This window comes from Quercus robur, chromosome 11 (assembly GCF_932294415.1).
Source record: "Quercus robur chromosome 11, dhQueRobu3.1, whole genome shotgun sequence".
NCBI classification, from domain to species: domain Eukaryota; kingdom Viridiplantae; phylum Streptophyta; class Magnoliopsida; order Fagales; family Fagaceae; genus Quercus; species Quercus robur.
The window spans coordinates 52,549,745-52,574,813 of record NC_065544.1 but is presented as its reverse complement, the minus strand read 5'-3'; the positions used below and the strand labels follow the sequence as shown (position 1 = coordinate 52,574,813).

At 36.4% G+C, this 25,069-nt stretch overlaps 1 protein-coding gene across 6 annotated transcripts; it reads left to right on the top strand.

The window, feature by feature from the left end:
* Nucleotides 1-1,519: 1,519 nt before the first annotated feature.
* LOC126707447 (F-box/kelch-repeat protein At3g23880-like) lies at nucleotides 1,520-11,844 on the top strand. 6 transcript variants are annotated; one of them, XM_050407086.1, is made up of 3 exons: nucleotides 1,520-2,185; nucleotides 9,621-10,215; nucleotides 11,384-11,844. In XM_050407086.1, the coding sequence occupies exons 1-3, from the start codon at nucleotides 1,610-1,612 to the stop codon at nucleotides 11,548-11,550; spliced, it is 1,338 nt and encodes a 445-aa protein (XP_050263043.1). In that variant the 5' UTR covers nucleotides 1,520-1,609; the 3' UTR covers nucleotides 11,551-11,844. The 6 variants fall into 6 exon arrangements, with proteins under 6 accessions (XP_050263043.1, XP_050263044.1, XP_050263045.1 ...); XM_050407087.1 differs by having other exon boundaries at nucleotides 1,520-2,230; nucleotides 9,666-10,215; XM_050407091.1 differs by lacking the exon at nucleotides 1,520-2,185 and adding an exon at nucleotides 11,187-11,252 and having other exon boundaries at nucleotides 8,944-10,215; nucleotides 11,384-11,514.
* Nucleotides 11,845-25,069: the final 13,225 nt, after the last annotated feature.

Below are 25,069 nucleotides of genomic sequence, written 5' to 3'. Positions count from 1 at the left end.
CCTTTACATTTTGAAAATTTAGGACTACCCTAATGAGCCATATGGTTTGTTTTCATTTTTTATTCAGTTGGATGATACTATAGGAAAGTCAAATGTGTATTTTACTATACCTTAAGTAATCAAATTAAACATAAATGTAACTTTTTAATCATTGTGCTCAAGTGATCAATTTGGAAGGCTTTTCAAATTATTGAAGTTGTAGCTACACTAGAGCACCCCCTTTGGGAATTTTAGGCTTTTCAAATGTAAATAGCCTCAATGCAAATTTTTAGAAGTCTACATTTCAGATCATTATCACTCATTTTTAGGGAATTATAGAAACTATTAACTGACCAATGGATAGGACTATGTACTTCAAGATCTAGCTCTCCACAGAAAGAAGCTATAGGGGTCTGGTCTCTTGCCACTTGTTGTGTAAAGATCAACTTTAAAATTAGGCCCAAGAAATCAATCATTCTGATGTAGAAATTGGTGGTTCATGAGCTATGTTGGAAACTCTGTGATTTTTAAGGGGAAAAGTAACCTGTTATACCTTCCTCAAATGCAAGATTCTTCGCAGCCTCTTGGGATTAATCTCATGGAATATGTGAGTTTCAACTAAAGCCACATGTTCAGCCCCCTATGTTTCTCAATTGATTTTTGGAGTCTCTGACATTGAAGAGGGAACTTAAAATATTACTTAGAAATTAGAACCAACATGACTATTCAATAATAGAACTCCATAAGCGAAGTCAAACACATCGTTTAATCAAACCAAGCCGTAGGAGTATACATATTAGGGACAATTATAATATATTGGAGCAATATATTTTTCCTCTTATAACCTATCCAAAAAAACTTATTTATTCTTTTTATTATAGCAACGCACTCACTATTATGTTGTTGGGGGGAGGGAGTTTGGTGTACTAAATAATTACTTATTTCATGTAACTTAGGTATTAAATGAATTGAGTTCTACATAGGTATTGAATTGATGAGTTCCACACTGAGTCAACTGATCCACCATCAAATTGGGAGATGTTTAAGCAATAGAGTGGCAGTTTGGTAAGAACTATAGCGGGCTGAGAGCTTGATACCAAGTTTTCATAGTTCTAGAACTCATATAATCCCTACATGATTAAAGATTTTGCATTTAGACAAAAGTCTAACAAGTTTGAAATTTGTTTTACCAAGTGGGTTTGGCAAGCTCCACTCACAAAAAGATTATCTTCCCCAACCCTCCTCTTAATTATTATTACCTTAGTTTCAACAAGTAGGCAATTATTAATGCATATCCAAACTAACATTGGTATTTTGAGAGGAAAAAATGGGGTTGAAAGTAATTCATTCGTTTCTCAAAAAAAAGAAAAAGAAAAAAAAGAAAGTAATTCATTCCGGGTAAGTAAAGCCTTCTTGGGCTTAGTGGTTATTCCGAGGCTTAGGCCCAATAGATTTATTCAACCAAATCTCCATTTTTTTTTTTCCTTCACTGTTCTCCTCCGTATGAGTTTTATGACACATAAACATATAATACATATTCCTCCAACTCCTTCCTTCATTTCACTTCTTTTCACACTCAAAAGTCAAAACACAAACTTAAACCTGAAACCCTGAACCTGGTCCCTTCCTAATGTCTCAAACTACAGCAACAATGGGCGAGCGTGTTCCAGACGACGTCGTAGAAGACATCTTGGCTCACCTACCAGTGAAATCCTTAATCCGATTCAGGTGCGTTTCGAAATCTTGGAACTCCATTATCACTGACCCCACTTTCATCAGCAAACATTTGAAGCTCAACCTCAACCAATCCGAATCATCAATGTCCACAAACACTCAAAGTGGGTATTTGCTATATACTACAGAGGATAAGGATAGTTCATCATCTTCCAAAGAATTGTGTACGGTTGTTTGCAACAACAACCGCACACTGACCCAGGTTTCTAGGTTTGAAATCCCCTCATTTTTTGACAAGTACATGATTGTTGGTTTCTGTAATGGCTTGTTCTGCCTAGCTAGTCGTGAGAAAGAACTTTGTCACATTATTTATTTGTGGAACCCAAGTATTAGAATGTTGAAGAAACTTGTAGCTACTCGCTTTAATCGCAAGCATAATGAAAGTGCCACTATTGGATTTGCTTATGATTCTCTGAACAACGACTTCAAGATTCTGAGAATTGTGTGTAATGCGATGTTCAATGAATCAGAAGCTGAAGCAGAGATTTACACGTTAAGCTCGGATTCGTGGAGGAAGGTTGTAATATCAGTGGAGTCCTTAAGAGGGTGTGAAGTGACTGAACCCAAACTTGGGACTATTTGTTGTGTTTGGGGTCCCTTTACATTTTATAATGGAGCTCTGCATGCTTTAGCATTTACCATCGGCTATTTATTCAGTTTGTCCTTTAACATTAGCGATGAGAGCTTCCATAAGATAATTATGCCTCGTAATCACGTAGATGGAGAGACTATAAATTTCACTAATCTTGCAGTGTATAAGGGATTGCTGGCTAATTTCGTTTTCGCTCATAATCTTGGCAATGGGCGTTGTGAGAGTGCCTTATGCCACGTATGGGTTATGGAGGAGTGTGGTGTGGCCAAATCTTGGACTAGAAAATTTGTGATACCAATGGAATGGGTTCACAGGGATCATTTCTTTGGTTGCACTAACAATGGTGAACTTCTCATTAAGAATGCCACAGGGCTGGTTTCAATTGACCCTGAGTGTCAAAATCAGAACATTCTTGCAATTGAAGATGCTAACTGGGTGGCTTTCTCGGCTAATTCAATGGAGAGCTTGGTTTTACTTGATGGGGGTAAGTAAATGTGAAAATTAACTTTTGCTATTATATCACTCTCAGTTTTGCCACCGTCATTGTGAAAATTAACTTTAGCTAGAATAGCTAAATTTGTATGTAACTCTAGCTAGTATTTATGATGCTGAAACTAAGGTTGTAATTGTTTCCATCCTTGAGTTTAAGAAATCTCTCAATATGAATGGGTGAAGTTAGCTAAATTGCATTTGAGGAATGACAGTTGGAAATGTTAAATTGAGGTCAATCTTATTGATTTTGTTTTTCCCTTTTCTGTGTGCATTTCTTATAAGCAAATTACAGCTTGAGCAGAGAATGCTAGGCTTAGGGTTTCCTTTTGCTAATTCTTGGCCCTGTTCTAATAATTCTAACTTAAGTCAATTTAGGAGTTTAAATTATCACCTGCGCTTTTTTTTTTTTTTTCCTAGGCTTTCTCAGCAGCCAAATAGTGACTGTCATTAGTTAGGATTTTGGACACAAAGTTTAATAGTGATTAACTTTTTTGTTTACTTGATTTGGTTCAATATTGGCTTTGCCTCGTGTCTCATTTTGTTTGGTTCTCTTTTTTAGCCTCTGTCTGGTTGCTGTAAAATGGAAGGAAAATGATTGTTAAGCTAGTGTTAATATTATTTTATGCACTACCAGTTAATTGAATTAACATCAATAGGACTAGAGAGAATGTGGAGGTTGCAAATATTAATAGTTTTGATGTGTTTTTATACTGTCTACCGGCAGGAGGATTGTTTAGCTGTTTGTGTCTGTGTTTGGTGAAAGTAATTGTGGGTAATAATGTGTATTGAGGTTTGGGAAAATTTTAATTGAGTACTGTCTACTTTATTTTGTATAGATTTTGTTATTATTGCTGAGAATATCCAGCAATTCTGTGCGCATTGTAGGTGTTATCAATGTTACAAGTAGCAACGAGACGTATTTAAGAGTATACCATTGTAGTTAGCAACTCGGAATTGTGCTCAAAATGGGGATTTCAGATAGCGAAGCAATTTTGTTCTCTAGTACTTTCATCATTGACCATTCAAAAACCCATTAGCCTAATTGGGTTTGCATAGTAATGTTTTGTTCCATAGCTAAATGTGGATTATAAGAGATCTAATGGTTGAAAAATACACCACTAGCCATGTCATCACTAAAAATTTGTTAATGGCCGTGTCAACTGACCTATTTAGTGGCACCTTATTTTTCTCATGCTCATTCATTACTCAAAATGTTTACACAGATGGAGAGAGTGAGAGAGAGGAGGAGGAGGAGGAGAAGAACTCCAATGCTTGCTCCATGGATGACCTAGGCGGTGGCGGTCGACTAGGCAGTAGCAGCAGTGGGCTGGGCAGCAGTGGCGATGGCCACAAGAGGGTGTCTTTATAAAAATTAATTGGAAAAATCCTTGGTCTCTTTAGCTTCTTTTACACTGGTGGTTTTCTTGTGGCAGCTTCTTTATAGAGCTTTGCCTCTTGGAACTATTCTTGCTAGCAGAAATATAACCACTGATATGACCAAGGATTATCTTAATTTAAGGATGAACACAATTTACTTTCATACAATTAAGACATAAATTGTTGCTCTGTTTTACATATGTAATAGATGTAAAAATAGTATTTCTATCTAAATTATGGGCATAAGTTTTTCTGCATTGGAAATAGATGTTACTGCTACAAAGTTCATAAAAATACAACTTTCCATTCAAGATGATCTTTTGAGGGAGCACTCTACTACCAGTTGAAGATGAAGGACTAGGTTGCCAACCATCAATACAACCGGTAAGGTCTAACTTCCAAACTTGATTGGTACAAAGTGTAGTGTAATGGCTAATACAATAGATAGATGAGTCTAAAACTGTAAAGTAACTCAATCTCTCAACCTCTGTTACCGAAAACGGATTGAGCTTTTGCTTTTGCTCTGCGTCTGTGTTTGGTACTTCAATGGAATACCATTCTAGCTGTGTTTCAATGACTCCATTATCCGTCACCGAAGGTGGTTTGAACCAGTTGAAACCACTGAAAATGATGACGGGTTTATCTTCATATGGCTTCAATAGCCTTGACGTAGACAAACTTCCCTTAGCCGTAGCATTAGCAGATAGCTTTTCTTTTGTTTTGATTGAAGATGGTACGTAAGGGTTTGGGTTGGGAGCTGGGAATAGTTTATACATACATAGAGTCTGACTAGGATCTCCAATCCTTTGGGAATTCGGAGTAAGTATTTCCAGGTTTCTATTAGGGATTTTTTTTTTAAAGATGATTCTGGTAGTGATTTTAAAAATAAAACACCAACCCCTAACCCCCGAAAGAAAAAAAATATAATCTTTGACATTATTGCAAACAAAAGGTACAAATATATCAACCCTGTTCTTTTTCCAAAGCTGATGAAGTGGTATTGTTGGCAGCCATGAGACCCTTGAAATAGTGGAAGAGAGTTACTGAGGTTTGAGAGTTCAAATAATATTGTAAAAAAATTTGTGTTAATTTTTGTTGTGTTGTACGGTTTATTTTATTTTATTTTTGATTTTTTGGTTTCACACTTTCACGATTGTTTTCTAGGTTGTAGGATTTTAAATCCTAATCCTAAAACGTGAGTGTATCTTATATTGCAGTCTAATTATATAAAAAAATTAAAAATAAAACAAATTATAATAAGTTGTAAATTTATGATGGTTTTATGACTAAATGAAATAAAAGTATGTTGATGGCATTGGTTGTTTGTTCGTTGTGTTGTCTATGATTTCACGGAATAAGAGTGATGCTAGAGTAGTTATCATAGTAATTTTGATGGGGAAATTAATATTTATTTTGATTTAGGACATTCTTTCTCTTCTTGGTGGCATGATTAGTGATTTTGATGATGTTGGTGTCCCTTCACTATGGTAGTTTAAAACATCAACTAGTTTCTCTATCTTTGTTCTTCTGCATTTAATGGAGGTAAGAGTCTAGTCTTGCTAGGAAAAGTAGAAGAAGAGAGAATTTGACAAAAAAGAAAAAGATTATCGTAGGAAAATCTAAGAGCATTAGCATCTGATATCAAAAAAGTTCTATTTTACACCATAAAAACCTACTTTATCTATTTTTCCATCTCATTTTATAACTCTCTCAACATTCCAGTTTCTATTTTATATACATCATAATAAAATAATATAAACTTCTTAATAAAATAAATATAAAACTACCATTTCTCTCCTCTCTTTTTTATCATCCCCAAACCCAAACCCAGAACAGAACAACCCAGATCAAGCCAACTACTGAAACTCAGCTGCCACCACCACCAACAACCACCACCACAATCACCCACATGACAACCACAAATCACCACCAAAAAAACCAAAACAAAAAACCACCATAGACCCATCATGGCCTTTCCACAGACTAACACCACAAACCCACCACAGTAAAACCCACCCCAACCACCACGACAAACCCCCCACCACCTTGATTCTACAGACCCACGACAACAACCTACTAACACAGCTAGGGCTATCCAGACTTGACCAGAGCCCGACAACCCGACTAAATCGCCCGATGTCGACCCGATTCCAACTCGAATCGAAGGTCTAGTCGGTTGGCGACGGGTTTTCGTTCTCAAAAACCGACACTGGCGGGTCGAGTAGCGGGTTTGCATCTCCAAAACCCAAGCAACCTGAACCCAACTGGAGCTATAAAAAAAATCTGACTAAATCCTGCAAAAACAAGCTAGATCCGACGAGATCTCAACTAGATCTAGTAAGATCTCGACCAAATCCGGCTAGATCTGGTGGGATTTAGCCAGATCTAGCCAAATCCCAGCAATTTTTAGCGAAAAAAAATGCAGATTTCAGCAAAAAAGATCTAGTTTTCAGCGAATTTTTTTAGATTCTAGCGACTTTTTTTTTCTTCAGATTTCGATGCCTTTTTTATTCCGGCGACCGACGCCCACCATCACTCGAAACCGACTCAACTGATTTTTTCGACGGTCGGTTCGGGTTCCTTCGCTCTCCACTCAACGCCGACAAGTCAAGTCTGAGTTGGGTCCAAAACCGACCAGGCCCGACCCATGGACAACGCTAACCACGGCAACACCATATACATAGAAACCCAAAAGAAATCAAAGGAAAATCCACACGAAACCCATAAGCACCGAGCAAGCAAACTAGTAAGCACCAAACCAATAAACACCACCTAAATTTGACCAAAAACACCACCCAAACGTTGATCCCAAATAATCGATCCAAACCCCACCAAACAACTGATCCAAACTTCACCCACAACCACCGATCGACCCAAAACTCTAACCACAGCCACCACCGACCCAAACTCTGATCTGTGCCATCATCGAAACCCACCAACTAAAATCGCGAGGATCACGAGGGAGAGTTATGAAAGAAGAGAGTTTCAGAGAGTTTTAGAGAGTTGAGAGAGAAGAGAGTTGCAGAGGGTCAGAGGGTCAGAGAGAGAGAGAGAGAGAGAGAGAATAAAGAAATTAATATTATTTGGGTTTAGAAACTCGTGAACAGTGGGTTGTAAATATAGATACCTACTGTTTATGTTTACAGGTTCTTAAATTTTTAGGATTTACATACTGGATTAGAGCACTTTTTTGAGTTCTTAGTTTCTAAAACAGCAATTGGGAGTGTTTACACCCCTAATGCTAGTACTCGCATATTTTGTATTAAAATATTTTAGATTGGTTTTATGAGTGATGATGATGTTGGCAGTTTGCCTTTTCATTTTGAAAATTTAGGACTATGCTAATGAGCCATATGGTTTGTCTTCATTTTTTTATTCAGTTGGATGATACTATAGGAAAGTCAAATGTGTATTTTACTATATCTTAAGTAATTAAATTAAATATAAATATAACTTTTTAATCATTGTGCTCAAGTGATCAAGTTGGAAGGCTTTTCAAATTATTGAAGTTGTAGCTGCACTAGAGCACCCCCTTTGGGAATTTTAGGCTTTTCAAATGTAAATAGCCTCAATACAAATTTTTAGAAGTCTACATTTCAGATCATTATCACTCATTTTTAGAGAATTATAGAAACTATTAACTAACCAATGGATAGGACTATGTACTTGAAGATCTAGCTCACCAGAGAAAGAAGTTACAGGGGTTGGGTCTCCTGCCACTTGTTGTGTAAAGATCTACTTTAAAATTAGGCCAAAGAAATCTGTCATTCTGATGCAGAAATTGGTGGTTCATGAGCCATGTTGGAAACTTTATGATTTCTAAGGGGAAATCAACCTGTTATACCTTCCTCAAATGCAAGATTCTTCACAACCCCTGGGAATTAACCTCATGGAATATGTGAGTTTCAACTAAAGCCACATGTTCCACCCCCTATGTTTCTCAATTGATTTTTCGAGTCTTTGAAACAGAAGAGGGAACTTAAAATATTACTTAGAAATTAGAACCAACATGACAATTCAAATTAATAGAACTCCATAAGCGAAGTCAAACACATCGTTTAATCAAACCAAGCTGTAGGAGTATACATATTAGGGACAATTATTTTATATTCGAGCAATATATTTTTCCTCTTATAACCTATCCAAAAATAACACATTTCTTCTTTTTCTTATAGCAACGCACTCACTGTTATGTTGTTGGGGGGAGGGAGTTTGGTGTACTAAATAATTACTTATTACATGTAACTTAGATATTAAATGAATTGAGTTCTACATAGGTATTGAATTGATGAGTTCCACATTGAGTCAACTGATCCACCACCAAATTGGGAGATGTTTAAGCAATAGAGTGGTAGTTTGGTAAGAACTATAGCGGACTGAAAGCTGAATACCAAGTTTTCATAGTTCGAGAACTCATACAATCCTTACATGATTAAAGATTTTGCATTCAAACAAAAGTATGACAACTATGAAATTTGTTTTACCAAGCGGGTTTAGCAAGCTCCACTCACAAAAGGATTATCTTCCCCACCCCTCCTCTTAATTATTATTACCTTACTTTCAACAAATAGACAATTATTAATGCACATCCAAACTTACTTTGGTATTTTGAGAGGATAAATGGGGTTGAAAGTGATTCACTTCGGGTAAATAAAGCCTACTTGGGCTTAGTGGTTCTTCCGAGGCTTAAGCCCAATAGATTCATTCACCGAATCTCCATTTTTTTTTTCCTTCACAGTTCTCCTCCGTATGAGTTTTATGACACATAAACATATTCCTCCAGCTCCTTCTTTCATTTCACTTTTTTTCACGCTCAAAAGTCAAGACACAAACTAATAAAACCTGAAACCTTAAACTTGGTCCCTTCCCAATGTCTCAAACTACAACAACAATGGGTGAGCGTGTTCCAGACGACGTTGTAGAAGACATCCTGGCTCACCTACCAGTGAAATCCTTAACCCGATTCAGGTGCGTTTCGAAATCTTGGAACTCCATCATCACTGACACCACTTTCATCAACAAACACTTGAAGCTCAACCTCAACCAATCCGAATCATCAATGTCCACAAAAACTCACAGTGGGTATTTGCTATATAGTACAGAGGATAAGGATAGTTCATCATCTTCCAAAGAATTGTGTACGGTTGTTTGCAACAACGACCGCACATTGACCCAGGTTTCTAGGTTTGAAATCCCCTCTTTTTTTGAGAAGTACATGATTGTTGGTTTCTGTAATGGGTTGTTCTGCCTAGCTAGTCGTGAGAAAGAACTTTGTCACATTATTTATTTGTGGAATCCAAGTATTAGAATGTTCAAGAAACTTGTAGCTACTCGCTTTAATCGCAAGTATAATGAAAGAGCCGCTATTGGATTTGCTTATGATTCTCTGAACAACGACTTCAAGATTCTGAGGATTGTGTGTAATGTGATGTTCAATGAATCAGAGGCTGAAGCAGAGATTTACACGTTAAGTTCGGATTCGTGGAGAAAGGTTGTAGTATCTATGGAGTCCTTAAGAGGGTATGAACCCAACATTGGGACTATTTGTGATGTTTGGGGACCTTTCAAATTTTATAATGGAGCTCTGCACGCTTTAGCTTTTACTGTTGGCTATTCTTTCATTTTGTCCTTTGACATTAGTGATGAAAGCTTCCATGAGATAATGATGCCTCGTAATCACTTAGATTTAGTGTCTATAAATTTCACTGAACTTGCAGTGTACAAGGGATCGCCAGCTGATTTTGTTTTCGCTCGTGATCATGGTAATGAGCGTGGTGGGAGATTCTTATGCCACATATGGGTTATGGAGAAGTACGGCGTGTCCAAGTCTTGGACTAGAAAATTTGTGATACCAATGGAATGGGTTTGGATAGGTCATTTCTTTGGCTGCACTAACAATGGTGAACTTCTCATTAAGAATGCCACTGGACTGGTTTCAATTGACCCTGAGAGTCAAAATCAGAACATTCTCGCCATTGAAGATGCTAATTGGGTGGCTTTCTCGGCTAATTCAATGGAGAGCTTGGTTTTACTTGATGGGGGTAAGTAAATGTGAAAATTAACTTCAGCTATAATATCACTTTCAGTTTTGCCACTATCATTGTGAAAAGTAACTTTAGCTAGTATAGCTTGATTTGTATATAACTTTGGCTAGTACTTTCGATGCAGAAACTAAGGCTGTAATTGTTTATATCCCTGAGTTTAAGAAACTTCTCAATATGAATGGGTGAAGTTCTTTAAATTACATTTGAGGAATGATAGTTGGAAGTGTTGAAATGAGGTCAATCTTTTGATTTTGTTTTTCTTTTTTCAGTGTGCATTTCTTATTAGCAAATTTACAGCTTGAGCAGAGAATGCTAGGCTTAGGGTTGCCTTTTGCTAATCCTTGGCCCTGTTCTAATATTTCTAACTTAAGTCAATTTTGGAGTTCAAACTATAACCTATGCTTTTTTTTTTCTTTTCTTAGGCTTTCTCAGTGGCCAAATAGTGACTGTCATTAGTTAGGATTTTGGACACAAAGTTTAATAATGATTAACTTTTTGTTTGCTTGATTTTGTTCAATATTAGCTTTGTTTTGAGTCTCATTTTGTTTGGTTCTTTTTTTATTAGCCTGTTTCTGGTTGCTGTAAAATGGAAGGAAAATGATTGTTAAGTTAGTGTTTATATTAGTTTCTGGACTACCAGTTAATTGAATTAGCATCAATAGGGACTAGAGAGAATGTGGAGGTTGCAAATATTAATTGTTTTGATGTGCTTTTCTACTGTCTACCGGCCGGAGGATTTTTTAGCTGTTTGTGCCTGTTCTTGGTGAATGTAATTGTGGGTAATCAACAGTGGAAGAAACAAAAAATTGCGTTAATATCATTAGTAGGTGTTAATGTTAAAATGAAGTAGGACATATTTGAAGAATTTGTCATATGCATGTGTGATTTTAGGATAGTAAAAATTTCTATATTATTATTGTTTTTGATAAATAATAAAACTTCATTGTAAGGAAATATCAAACACAAAGAAATGTCTCGTGTGCTGAGGAAAACATGAAAACCACAAAACTAAGGTGCACTTTTATTATTAACAGGTACAGCTTTTTATTATTATTGATTTATTAGAGATCAATGGTTGAAAAATACACCACTGGCCATGGCATCACTAAAAATTTGTTAATGGCCACGTCAACTGACCTATTTAATGGCACCTTATTTTTCTCAGGCTCATTCATTACTCAAAATGTTTACACAGATAGTGAGAAAGAGAGTGAGGAGGAGAAGAAGAACTCCGATGTTTGCTCCATGGATGACCTAGGCAGTGCTTCAGGCAGCGGTGGTGGCCTAGGCAGTGGCAGCAGTGGTGATGGCGACAGCAGGGCGACTTCATAAAAATTAATTGGAAAAATCCTTGGTCTCTTTAGCTTCCTTTACACTGGTGGTTAGTGGTTAAATTTCTGCTAGCAAGAGCAGTTTTGAGAGGCAAAGCTTTATAAAGAAGCTGCCACTAAAAAGATCAAGGATTATCTTAATCCTTGAATTTGCTTATATAGTTATATGGTTATCTATGTGGTTGGATAACACTCAATATAAGGATGAACACAATTTACTTACATACAATTAAGACATAAATTGTTGCTCTGTTAGTCATACATAATGGATGTAAAAATAGTATTTCTATCTAAATTATGGTCATAAGTTTTTTTGCATTGGAATTAGATGTTACTGTTACAAAGTTCATAAACCTAAACCAACTTTTTGTTCTTGGAACTTGATGTGCTCTAGGTAAAATAGTTCTTTTGAGAATATGTTAAGAAAAACAGCTGAGCTAGTGATTCTTTGTTTTGAACATAGTAATGGTAAGCATCTAAAAAGGATGCTTAGTTTTGCTACAATTTTCTTTTGGTCATTCACAAAATGCTTCTTGGACTCTCCTCTTATAGCAAACAAAACCAAGTCCAGGAAAGATTTGAAAACTAGAAACATGCTTGGTCTATGGTAGTATCATCACCCTAGAACACATCATACTTGGGTCTATGGTGATACTTCTGCTGAGCAATAGCCAATGCATGCTTTCCATGCTAAATATCTTAAAACCAAAATTAGTTCCTTTTAGAAAGCAGTTTCTCCTTGATGTTAGTAAGAGAAATACAATAATGTAGGACAACAAAACTCATCTTAGATGTGTCTGTCTTTTGTATTGGTATCTTGGACAGGTGATGTTGATACCAACCTATTCCACTTCCAGGCTAAAAGAGAATCTCCCAAATCTCATACATGATGCAATTGTTATTTCATAATCTTGACAATCTTGCTAAATGTACGTGTCAGAAGGAGAAAACACTATAAACAGAACAATTTTCACAATATTTCTCACAAAAATTGAGTTGAGGTTTTTATTGATTTTTGTTTGGGCTCATCACTAATAACATCACTTTACTTTTTCCCATCAATAACTTGCCACTTCAATATTTGTATATATTTTGTGAAAAAAGGTTGTCTTTAGAGCTCTTAAATGGGTAAAGAACCTCTCTGAGCTTAGTGGAAAAAGGCAGTTGGCAACCTCTTGGGAAAGAAGTTGCTTGTCAGGTACAAGGTTTTCCTTAAAGATCTCTCATCTATGATTTAACAACTTGTCACAGCAGTTACGAAAATAGTCTGTCACAACATTGTATCTGTAATGGGCCTAAATGTTGTAACATATAACAATTGCAAGATTAGTTATAAGAAATGGCAAGGATGGATAAATCATAATTTGTAAGGCCAACTAAACCTATACAAGTACTTACTCAAAAGTGTAAAACATTAACCAAACAATCAGGCATAACTTTCTTCATTCATTTCCTCTTACTTTCTCTCTTGGAGGCTGATTATCTCAAATCAATTAAGTTTGCATTCATTTCTCCCATCACCCTAAGTCATGAACTTGAACCATTGCAGTACGCCTTAACAGCCTAATACATGTAGAAATTTTTTAAAAATCATACATACCTATAAGAGCATCAAATATGATAGCTATACCCTGAGAAGGAAATTAGATCTACCACTGATGCCTCTTTATTTATGTGCAATGCCATACAACTCGGGGAAATTCTCCTATATAGGAAGGTCCGATTCCCACCCCAAGAATCATGCAAGAATTTAATAGAATGTCCATCCCCACCCTAAAGCTAACAAAGCGATGAAAAGTATCACACTCCTTCCTTATACTTTTCCATAGGCATACCCCATATGGTCCATGTATAGTATTTGATCACCAGCCCCCCACATACTAACATATTTTTTTGTCAACAATCTGTCTCTACGAAGCATCTCTCTTCAAAGCATTTTGCCACAACCATTTACCCAACAATGCTTGATAAAGAACCAAATCTGTATGCCTAACCCCACATTTTGAAGAGGTACACAAACATTCCTCTAACGATTCCCTTTTAATGTAGGATCATATTAGACAGATAAAAAAGAACGTTTGATTCATAATTCTCATCCCTACTTCAATTAAAAGAACATCTGAGGCATTTAAATTTTATTGGGTCGATTATTAGTGTAGGATCTTACTAGTAACTAAATTGGCAACCTCTTGAGGCCAAAGAAGTTGCTTGTGCAAGTACCAAGGGTTTTCTCGAAGATCTTACGTCCCCTGATGGTTGAAGAAGCTTTTTAGATGGGCAAAATGCAATAGACAACTCAACATAATCTCAATTTTGAGCTTCAACAGAGTCTAGAAAATGGATATCCATAATGATTCTGTATAAACCAAAAGGTTCTGTTCCCTGAGTAAACTTGAATAATTCAAGGAACAAGAAAAAAAATTACAAAAGGAAGGATTGCCCTTTTCTTCTCTTTCCAAGTCCTCAAGGCAAAAATATGGGATGGAAGAGAAGGGAATGATTCCCTCAAAGATTAAAATTTGCCTAGATCTATATAATTACACAAAATTCCAAATAGAAGAAGCTTAGCCTTTGTCTCCCATGCATATAATAAGCATGCTGGAAATAGCAGCTCTTGCACAAGCAAAAACTCTGCTCTCATCCCTGTTGACCAAAAAAAAAAGCAATATTAAAAAAGGTACTGCAAAATCAAGAAGAAAAAAATAAAGGGAATATTCAAACACTCATACAAAGATCATCAAAGCACTAACATAAAAAAATAACAATCTAGTTAATTCAATTTGTCAATGGTGGTAACAAGTTCATAATTACCATATAAGAATCTCAAACCCAAACCACTATAAGGTTTCAATAGTTGACTGCATTGACACTACTGCATGGTTAGTGTTAGTCTAACAAGAAATATATTTCCTATATTTACCATAGTTCACACCGGAAACATGGTTAACAGCGTAACATCAATCAACTAATCATGTCAAGTAAATGACCACATTAAACATAGAGCAAAAATGATGAGGGTACATAAAGGCAGATAATACCTATTAGTTCATTGGCCATTTTGTTCAGCCCATTAGCTATTATAAGACTAGTCTTTTAGTTGTCTATGTTATATTTCGTCCATTATTATGTCTTTAACATTTTGTACCCATCTGACTTACATGTGACTCTCAATGAAAGTAGATGATCAAGAGATTTACTTGTTACATGCTATTATAATTAACCTGTTTTGAATCATTGTAGGTAGCTTAAGCCTATAAATTGATAATCTATTATTTCAAATTCAATCTTATTTTATTCCTTTTGCTATGATCTCATTTTGGTTCTGGAATTTCTTCCTAGACCCGTTGTAAACATCAATTTTCATGAAAAATGGCATCTTTTAGCTTGTTCATATTAGATCTATGTTATCCTTACTACACTATAAAAAGCCTTTGCTAATTGTTTTGTTCCTTATCACTAATCGTCATCATCTCATATACATGTGGACCTTGTGTGCTGCTCCCTATACCTATGCAAAATATGCGTCCTTTAACACCAGAAACCCTTATAATTTGCTAATGAAAAAACCAAGAGATGCTTCATTCATTCATCTTAATCAATCCTAATCATCCACCTCATAACACCCCCCACCCCCTTCAAACAACTGATGCAAAAACATAAGAAAAAAAACCAAAAAAAAAAAAAAAAAAAAAAAATTATCCCCATCACATTCATTGTCCAATAGGTGTACAAAGTGCAGCATTTGATTTCATCATGAAAATTTTCAGGTGTTACTTTACCCGTTAGGAAAGTCTCTTGAAGAATTATATTAGTACCAAATAAGAAAATCCAGCAAATCATTTATTTTTTGTCCCTCTCGCATCTTCAAATATGAAATAAACCTTGGCAAGGATTAACAATGATGTAGGAGCATCTAAACCCATACTAAAGAAGTACAATTAATCCATTTTTCTCAATGTTGTTAGCTATTACAAGACCAATCTTTTATTGGTCTATGTTATGTATTGTCTATTATTATTTCTTCAGCATTTTATAATGTCAGTGATTCATGTATTCATCTGGGTTACATGTGGCAGTCCTTATATCTTTATGAAATTATATATATAGACCACTTACGCTCAATTTATTCATCTTAGTCAATCCTAATCATCCCACTCAAGCACCCACATAACATTCACAACGATATAGTAGATGTGTTCTGTGAAGCATTTGAACACAATTGACTACATCATGAATGTATGTTACCCATTCCCTGTGTCATTGTTTCTATTGCATATAATCTGTACATACTAGATGATTGGTTGATGGGGAATAAACTAATACAAACCCCTAACATATATGTATATATACTGTTCTGTTGGGAATATTTGACAATTTTCATCAATAAAGTGGCAGCATAAGAAGATGGAAAAGAGAATACCTGTTTTGTTAAGGAAGAGAATATGTTTGCTCGTTACACTTCTAACTTTGGTTTCTTTTGCCACCATCCCTGCAAGTCAGGGCTTACACATAAGTCACTGAAAGTAATGTTATTCTTAAGTGCATATAAGACAAGTGCTACATTTAAAAGGCAATCTTGTAGAGAGATAGAAACTTACAGCAACAGAGTATCCAAGATTTCTATATCATTCTCCATGGGATATTTCTCGTTGGACACAATGGAAATATTCAAATCCCTGAAACCACCCAAGTTCTGGTCTCGGCCCTGATCTTCCTTTAACATTGGAGAAACATCAATTGTGATACAATTCAAGTATTGAAAATCCGGTCCGCATTGCTTATAGATGCAGGATTGCAAGAGAAAGCAGAACTTGCGAACGCGTAAGTGGATAAGCCGCAGAGGATCTCTATTGCTGAGATATTCATCCTTCACAAAAATTTCTTTGGGAACATTCAGGCTACCCTTGAACCACTCGTCCTCATTTAGATCATAAGCGTGCATAACCAAATCATCCGAAGCAGCCATTTTATCGAACCAAACCCAGTAGAGAGTATTACCGGCTGCTACAGCTTTACGATTCGAACTCCGTTCATCACGACCATTCCAACCGTTAGAAACCGGATAACCGCCACGTAGCTTGCGCACAAAAGGTTCAAGCTTTGTCCAGGAACGTTCTGTGACATTGTATGTCAAGAATTTACAATAATCTGCAGTTCCAGGAACGAGTGAGGTAACAAGAATCTGTTTAGTGGCCTCAAGAGGAGTGGCTTCCCAAACCATGTCAATATCAGATGGATGATCGGGTAACTGTTCCCATGTTCCTAAGATCGGGTCAAACTCAAAAGCCTGAAACTCAAAAGCCGGAAACTTATCACCATCCCTTAAAACATATAATTTACCGTCCAGGACGACAATGTTTAGGTCGCGTCCAGGAAGATTCAGACCATCCTTCCAACCAATACTAGGGCAAGTAACGTTGAACGTAAAAGCCTGCGTATGATCTGGTCTAAAACAATAGATAGACGTGCCTAATGCAGCAAAGTGACTTGATCTTCGAAACCCCACTATGGAAATCGGATTGGGCTTTTCATTTTCTGAAGAAAAAGAAGAAGAAGAAGAAGAACGAGCCTCTTCTTCTGCGTCTGGGTTTGGGATGCCTGGAACCTTAATGGAGAACCATTGCATTGATGGTTCGGCATCAAAGATGATACTATTCCTTGGATTATGTTTGTACCAGTCCAATCCATTAAACACGATGACTGATCCATCTTTGTTAGGACACAGTTGCCTTGAATTAGCAGAAACTGCATCCTCCATGGCGGGAGCTTTTGTTTTGATACTGAGCTGAGCTTTGCGCCGAGTTAAAGGGTTTTTGGCCTTTTTAGGGTTTTATCTGAGAGAGTATGAAACTATTCAAACCTAAAATTTATAATTGTTTGAATCCGGGTCAAATCTGACCCAGACTCGACCCAAACAACTTGGCCCAATGGGCCTTTTTCGTAATAGAGATTGGGTTTTCTATCCCAGGATTGGAGATGGCTGAGGCCCACTTCTTCTTCTTCTTCTTTTTCATTTTTTTTTTTCCCATTTTTTAGTTCTCCATAAAATATTTATTCAGGGAAAAAAAAAAACAGCATGCTTTGTACACAAAATATTATAAAACTAATATTATTCCCAAGTGATACACGGCTTGATGAATATTCCCATGTAAGCTCACAAATTTTAAAATAATTAAAACTAAATTATTAAATATATAGTAATAATACATTATAAAATAAGTAAATATTGTTAATAAAAATTTATTTTGAGTTCCGATGGTTTACAGTTTAGAGTTTATCCGTGTTTATTTATTTTTATATTTTAAAAATATTTTTGTGCTTTATGTTTGTATGAGTCAAAAAATGCTAGGCCCACTTAGAATAGTGGAATTGGATTTTTTAGGCCTAGTGCAACTAATTTGTTAAGAGTATGGGTTTGCAAGGTCAACTTTAATGCTCTTTATGATCTAGATATGAGGTCAGTGGAGTTAGGGCTTAGAGAATAGTAAAAAGAAGTACGAAATATGGAAATAACACTTCCTCGGGTCTGGCCGAGGAGGCAATGTTCATAAAAAAAAGTGTTCAAGTTCTTGATACAAAATGATGTTCTATAATTTCTACTCTTTTCTCAATGTTTCGTCCCCCTTCTTGAAGGGATTCCTTTCCTTTATATAGTCCCTCCCATTGCATTTAAGCCTTCCACCTATATAGCTCAAGATATTAATTTGGATGCTTGTCCCATCAGGACTCTGCTAAAAGTGGTAGAGTGTGTTGTGAGCTATGAGATTACTGTTCAGGGGTCATATCTTCATTAATGCGGTTAGCTGAGTTGGTTCAGTGCATTACATATGGAGGTGATGGCTACTTTACCCAGATATTTCATCTTTTCTTTACTTGCATGTCTTTATTTTCTTCCTTGGTATCCAGTCCTTTGGTGCAAGTGGCTAACTAAAAAATTCCCGAAGAGCACTTGCTCTTCGGGCTCCTCGGATGATATGGGCCTCTATGTTTTCCCTCCTAGGATTCTTATCCACGTGTCCAACCCAGACTGGTATGCGAATGAGCCTTTTTCCATCCTTAGTCTGGGCCCATAGGCTTTATGTTACCTTCAGATCCTACCCTCCCACAATGTTAATTTTTTTAATATGAGATATGAAATCAGTTTGATCATTCTTATTTGGGTTATGTTTAATCTATGCCCTAACCAACACAAACAATAATAAACAAAATAGTTTCTCACAAATTCAGTTACTCAGAATTACACTAATGTGGCTGAGCAATAAATTTTGAATGGCCTGATCCACCCATAACATATTATGACCCTCCAACTGTGTTTTGCTCTGCCTTCAGGGATAATCACAGACCTTCTGGACACATCAGTTTTGAGTTCGGTCAATAACAAAAAGGCACTAAAGGAGTTGGAACTTATTGAAGAGTGTATGCAATATCCCTCTCCCTAAATGTAAAAAATTGCTTAGGATTAACCCCAACAACAGTGTGTTCGATATTCTTCATCAACCATTGAGCCACATTCTTACTCATAAAAACTGAGTTCATAAAAAATTTGTCCCATTCAAAAATCCTTTATGAAAAAAAAATGACTTCCTTCCTCTATCACCAATTGAAAGAATTTGGACTTAACAAAGAATTAATTCAAGGATAAAAAGAAATTATAAAAAGAGTAGCCCTTTTCTTCTGTTTCCAAGTCCTCAAGGCAAAAAGAAAATAGAAAAAAGAAAAAAAGAAGAGAGGATGAAAGAGATGGGAATGATTCCCTCAAAGATTACACAGACAGGGCCACAAAATTTGCTTAGATCTATATAATTGCACAAAATCTCAAACAGTACGTAGAAGCTTAGCCTCTGTCTCACATGCATCCACATGTTAGAAATAGCAACCCTTGCACAAGCAAGAACTCTGGTCTCATACCTGTTGACAAAAAAATATATATATGTTATTAAAAAGTTTTAACAAAATCAAATGCAAGGAAAAAAAAAACAATATTCAAACACATCATACAATGATCATCAAAGAACTAACAACATCGAAAAAGATGACGTTCTAGTTAGTTAATTCAATCTGTCAATAGTGGTAACAAGTTCAAAATTACCATAAGAATCTCTAACTCAAACCACTATAAGGTGCCGATAGTTAATTGCGTTGATACTACTACATAATTAGTGATAATCTAACAAGAAATAAATGCACCATATTTACCATAGTTCACACCGGAAACATGATTAAGAAAGCGATATCAATCAACTAATCATATCAAGTAAGCAACCACATGAAACATAGAGCACAAATGATGAGCGTACATCTAAACCAAAGGCAGACAATGGCTATTAGTCCATTGTCCATTTTATTTGACCCCATTAGCTATTATAAATATTCTAGTCTTTAATTTTTTTTATTAGTATTATGGCTTTAACACTTTGTACCCATCTGACTACATGTGATTCTCAGTGAAATTTTACTTCTTATATGCTATTATAGGCACACTTGAGCCTAGTATTTGATCTTATATTGTTTCAACTTCAATCTTATTTTCTTCCTTTTGCTATGATCTCATTTTCAGTGAAATTTTACTTCTTATATGCTATTATAGGCACACTTGAGCCTAGTATTTGATCTTATATTGTTTCAATTTCAATCTTATTTTCTTCCTTCGCTATGATCTCATTTTAGTTCTGGAATTTCTTCCTAGATCCTTTGCAAATAACAATCTTCAAGAAAAATTGCATCTATCAATTGATCTTCATGTTTTCATATTCATGTGGACCTTGTGTGATACCCCTATACCTATGCAAAAATAAGTGGTCCTAGAAAACCAGAAACCCTAGTAATTTGCTAAGGAAAAAAAAAAAAAAAAACAAGATATGCTCAATTTATTTGTCTTAATCAATCCTAATCATCCACCTCATAACCCACACCCCACCCCCCCCCCCCCCCCCCTCTCCCAAAAAAAGAAAAAGTAAGAACAAAAGAAAACGAACCAAAGAAACAAATTATCGAAAAAAATTATCCACCTCACATTCATAGTCCGATAGGTCAACAAAGTGTAGCATTTGATTACATCTTGAACTTTACCTATTAGAAAGTCTCTAGAAGCACTATACTAATACCAAACCAGAAAACTCAACAAAACATTTTTTTTTTCTCTCTCTTTAGCATCTATAAATAGGACATAAATCCTGACAAGGATTAACACTGATGTAAAAGCATCTAAACCAACAACAAAGAGGGCCAATTAGTCTATTTTACTTGATCATGTTAGCAATTACAAGACCAATCTTTTATTGTTCTATGTTATGTTTCTAATCCACAACCCTTGCTAATTCTCACACCATTAGCCATATTACCAATATCCTCAACCATTCTATATCACACAACACAAAATTATTCACTTTACCAAAGTTCACCATTCATCTTACTCATTACCTAACAATTCAACAAATTACATTAAGTTATAAAAAAAATGACTGCACAACAAAAATACTACCAGAGCATGTCTCTCTCCCACGTCTCAACTCTCAGCCATTTATTAATCCAATGGAATTCCATAATATTGTCCCATAACATAAACAAACATATTTTCCAGTCTTTGAAGTACAAAAAGATACCACATGCTACCAATATCCCACAACAAATTTACAAATCAATAGCCAAACTACCAACCCACGGCCATTCCATTCACAGAAAACACTCGAAATTATTTACTCTTCACATTATACCCAAGTCCATTCATCCTAGTTCTTATTCACTACCCTACAATTCAACAAATTAGATTATCAAATAATAAGATAAACACGTCCTAACTTCTTTTTTTCTTAATTGGTAAGTTCACACACACGCCAATGAATTTTGAACCAACAACCTTACTTTTCACACTTTTCTTCAATAAGGAGGAGATACTGGTTGAGCTAGAACTCATTGGCCTCATGTTTCAACTATTCATTTTTTTCATTTACGAATACTTGAAAATGTCATCAATAAAAAGTGCGTGCATAAAAAGATGGAACAAAGAATATACCCTTAAAGGAAGGGAGCCACTATCACAGTCATCTTTGCTTGCTACACTAGCTGCTTCATTTGATAACTCGATCTTCTTCTGCATTGATGTGTAAAAGGCGCCGTCGTCCCTGCAAGTCAGGGTTTACACATAAATAACTAACAATAATGCAAGCGCATATCAAGTAAGTGTTACATTTAGAAGAACATGAGTTAGCTATTTGATAAAATGTAGCCTCTTAGGATTTAGGGTAGAAACTTACAGCAATAGAATATCCATGATTTCTAAGTCGTGATCCAAGAGATATTTTTTGGTGGACACAACCGAAATATCCAACACCTTGAAACCAGCAGAGTCCTCTTCCCCCTCTAATATTGGAGAAACTTCAAGAGTGACACAATATAAATAACGGCACTCGACTTCAGGTAGCTCATGATACTTACTGCTCCTTTTATCCTTGTTCCTATTTCTATCTAAATAGGTGACGGACGTAAAGAGAATGCAGAATTTCTGATCATATAAATGGATAAGACTACGAGGAGCTCTACTAGTGAGAAATTCGCGCTTCCCAAAAAATTCATTGGGAATGTTCAAACAGCCCTCGAACCACTCATTTTTATCTATATCATAGGCGTGCATAACCAAAACATCCTTAAGAAAATAATCATCGAAGGGCAAAACCAAGTAGAGAGTATTCCCAACCGCTACAGCCTTATTATATTCTGGATCACCACACCTCCTACGTAAATTGCGCACGGGAGGATTCATAAATTTAGTCCAATAACGATCCGTGACATTGTATGTGAGGAAAAAACAATCATAATAAGTATCATCCTGACCGCAATACTTCCTCCAATGCCTAGGATGGAATGATGTAACAAGAATCTGTTTTGTGGGCTCAAGAAGAGCTGTAACCATATCAAAGGCCGTCGGCGCATATGGAGGATCGGGTAAGGTTTCCCAAGTTCCTAAGTTTGGGTCAAAAACCTCCATACAGGGAAACTGATCTCCAGCATTAGATGGTAAACCACCACCTAAAACATATAATTTACCATCCAGAATGATTTTGTGAGGCTTCCAGCCACCAATGGCTGGAGGACCTAGCTTCCAACCATCACTAACACGAGTAAGGTCTAACGTCAAAACTTGATTGGTAGATTCGCTAAGACAATAGATAGATGAGCCTGAAGCTGCAAAGTAAGTCAATTCGTCTAGCTCCACAGCCGAAAACGGTTTGAGCTTTTGCTTTTGATTTTCCGAAGGAAAGTCTTTGTCTGCGTTGTCTGCGCTTGAGTCTGAGATCTCTGGGACCTTAATGCAATACCATTCCATCCTTTTGTTCATCCGGTGGTCATTCTCAAACCCACCGAAAAGGATGACTGATCCATCATCCTCTGTCGGCCTCAATCCTTTTGATGTTGTCGCTGAACCTTCCTCGGCCATAGCAGGAGCTTGCTTTTGTTTTGATACGAGGCAATAAGGGCTAATTAGGGTTAGGGTTGTGAATTGGATTGAGAGTTACTTGAGAGTTTAGACAAGAGAGAGGCCGGTTTTGGCTGAAAATTTAATACTAATATATATAAAAGCCCCTTTTCTTGAGAAAATATAAAAGCCCATTTAAATTTGCTTTACATACTTTTTTTTTTTTTTGGCCCCTCATTATTTACTGTTATTCTTTGGGGCTCACATCCACACGTGAAATTATTTAATAAACGGCACACTTATTTTAAATTATACTCCAGTAATAATATAGTAATATAAATTATTATTATAAATTATTAATATAAATAAATAATTTATATTATATATATAAAATATTTATTTGATTTGTCTTATCTCAAATTTGGTACCAGAGCAAAATTTCAATCCATTTGAAAGCATAGCTGTGAGACAAGCCAAACCCAGTTAAAACTCTTCACCACATGCTACAACTTACAATAAGTCTACCATCATCATTGTCCCAAAAATTTTTAAAAATGAGTAAACATTCAGTCAGGTTTGGCGTAAAACCAGTGTTTTACGCCAGCTAATAGGAGGCTGCCACATCATCTTCTTTAATATTTTTTTTTTCTCTCATTCTATTCACTCCCTCACTCTTTCTGAACATCTCTCTGTCCCTCACTCTCTCTGAACTCTCCCAAAGTCCCTCACTCTCTCTAAACTCTCTCTCTGTTTCTCAGTCTCTAACTCAAGCTTCTCAGTCCGACTTGTTGTGGAGCTCGATGAACTCTCTCAAAGTCCCTCACTCTCTCTGAACTCTCTCTCTGTTTCTCAGTCTCTAACTCAAGCTTTTCAGTTCGACTTGTTGTGGAGCTCGGTGGCGTCGAAGAAGATGAGGTAGTAGGGTCTTGGGGTTTTTGTGGAGGTGAGGTAGCGAGAGATGGAGGGGTCGTCGAGGTGGATTATGCCGGTTTTGGATCAAGATTGGAGGGATTGGAGCTCTAAGACTCGATCCGAGTCGAAGGAGTTGGTTGAGGTTAAGATGAGAAGAAGGGAAATGAGGAGAAGGAGGGGGAGAGAGTGAGTGGGAGACATGGTTGTGGGTTTTTTGGGGTTACAGAGAGAATGAGTTTGGTTTGTTTTTGTTTTGGATCTTTGGATTTTTGAATGGGTATGTGAATTTCTTTGATGGTAGCTTGGTTGAATGGGATGGTGGCTGGGTTGTTGTGTGGCTTGATGATGGTGGTTGGGTGGTTAGATGATGGTGGCTGTGTGGGTTGTCTTGGGTCTGTGAGAGAGGTGAGAGACTGAGGTGGAGGTTTGGGCAAGCAAAGATGGAAGAGGGAGGAAGTTTTTGTCTGGGGGCTGTGGGTATTTCTTAATTCAGTCTCTGTTTCGGTATGTTTCCAAGCTCCACGCACAGCTCCGACGAACTCCGGTGAACTTGGTGTGTGGTGTGGTGGAGGTTCGGGCTAGCTTCAGTCTGAGGGCTGTGGGTCTTCTTTCTCAATTTGATCTCTGTTTGAACTCTTTGGAGAGGGATTTAAGTGAGTTAGAGACTGAGAAACAGAGAGAGATTTCAGAGAGAGTGAGGGATAGAGAGATGTTCAGAAAGAGTGAGGGAGTAAACAGAATGAGAGAGAAAAAAATAATAAAATATTAAAGGAGATGATGTGGTAGCCTCCTATTGGCTGGTGTAAAACACTAGTTTTATGCCAAGCCTGACCAAATGTTTACTCAAATTAATAATAAGAGAAAAGAAGAGAAGAGATATTCAATGCGCGACTCGTTGCTATTGCCATAACAAGAGAAGAGAAAAGATATTCAGAGCACCCTTCATTTTGCTATGGATTTTCATTTCTAATTCTACCTTTTCTCCCATGTAAAAAAAAAAAAAAAAAAAAAAATAGGCAATTCAATTGCTCATTATCTTGCCAAAAAATTCAAGTCTAATAATGAATTTCAGGTTTGGATTGAATCCATTCCTAACGATATAACTCCCTTTTAACCCGTGACTCTATGAAGTCTCTTATCTTTTTTTAATAAGGTGACCTTTAGGTTTGGAATCTCAACAACAGAAAAAATTGAA

What these genes read in the sequence shown, in the direction of transcription:
- LOC126707447 (XM_050407086.1), top strand. Translation starts at nt 1,610, where the DNA reads ATGTCTCAAACTACAGCAACAATGGGCGAGCGTGTTCCAGACGACGTC. An exon ending in CGATGTTCAATGAATCAGAA is followed by an intron (nt 2,186 to 9,620) that starts GCTGAAGCAGAG and finishes AATGAATCAGAG; the next exon opens with GCTGAAGCAGAGATTTACAC. An exon ending in CTTGGTTTTACTTGATGGGG is followed by an intron (nt 10,216 to 11,383) that starts GTAAGTAAATGT and finishes TATTTTTCTCAG; the next exon opens with GCTCATTCATTACTCAAAAT.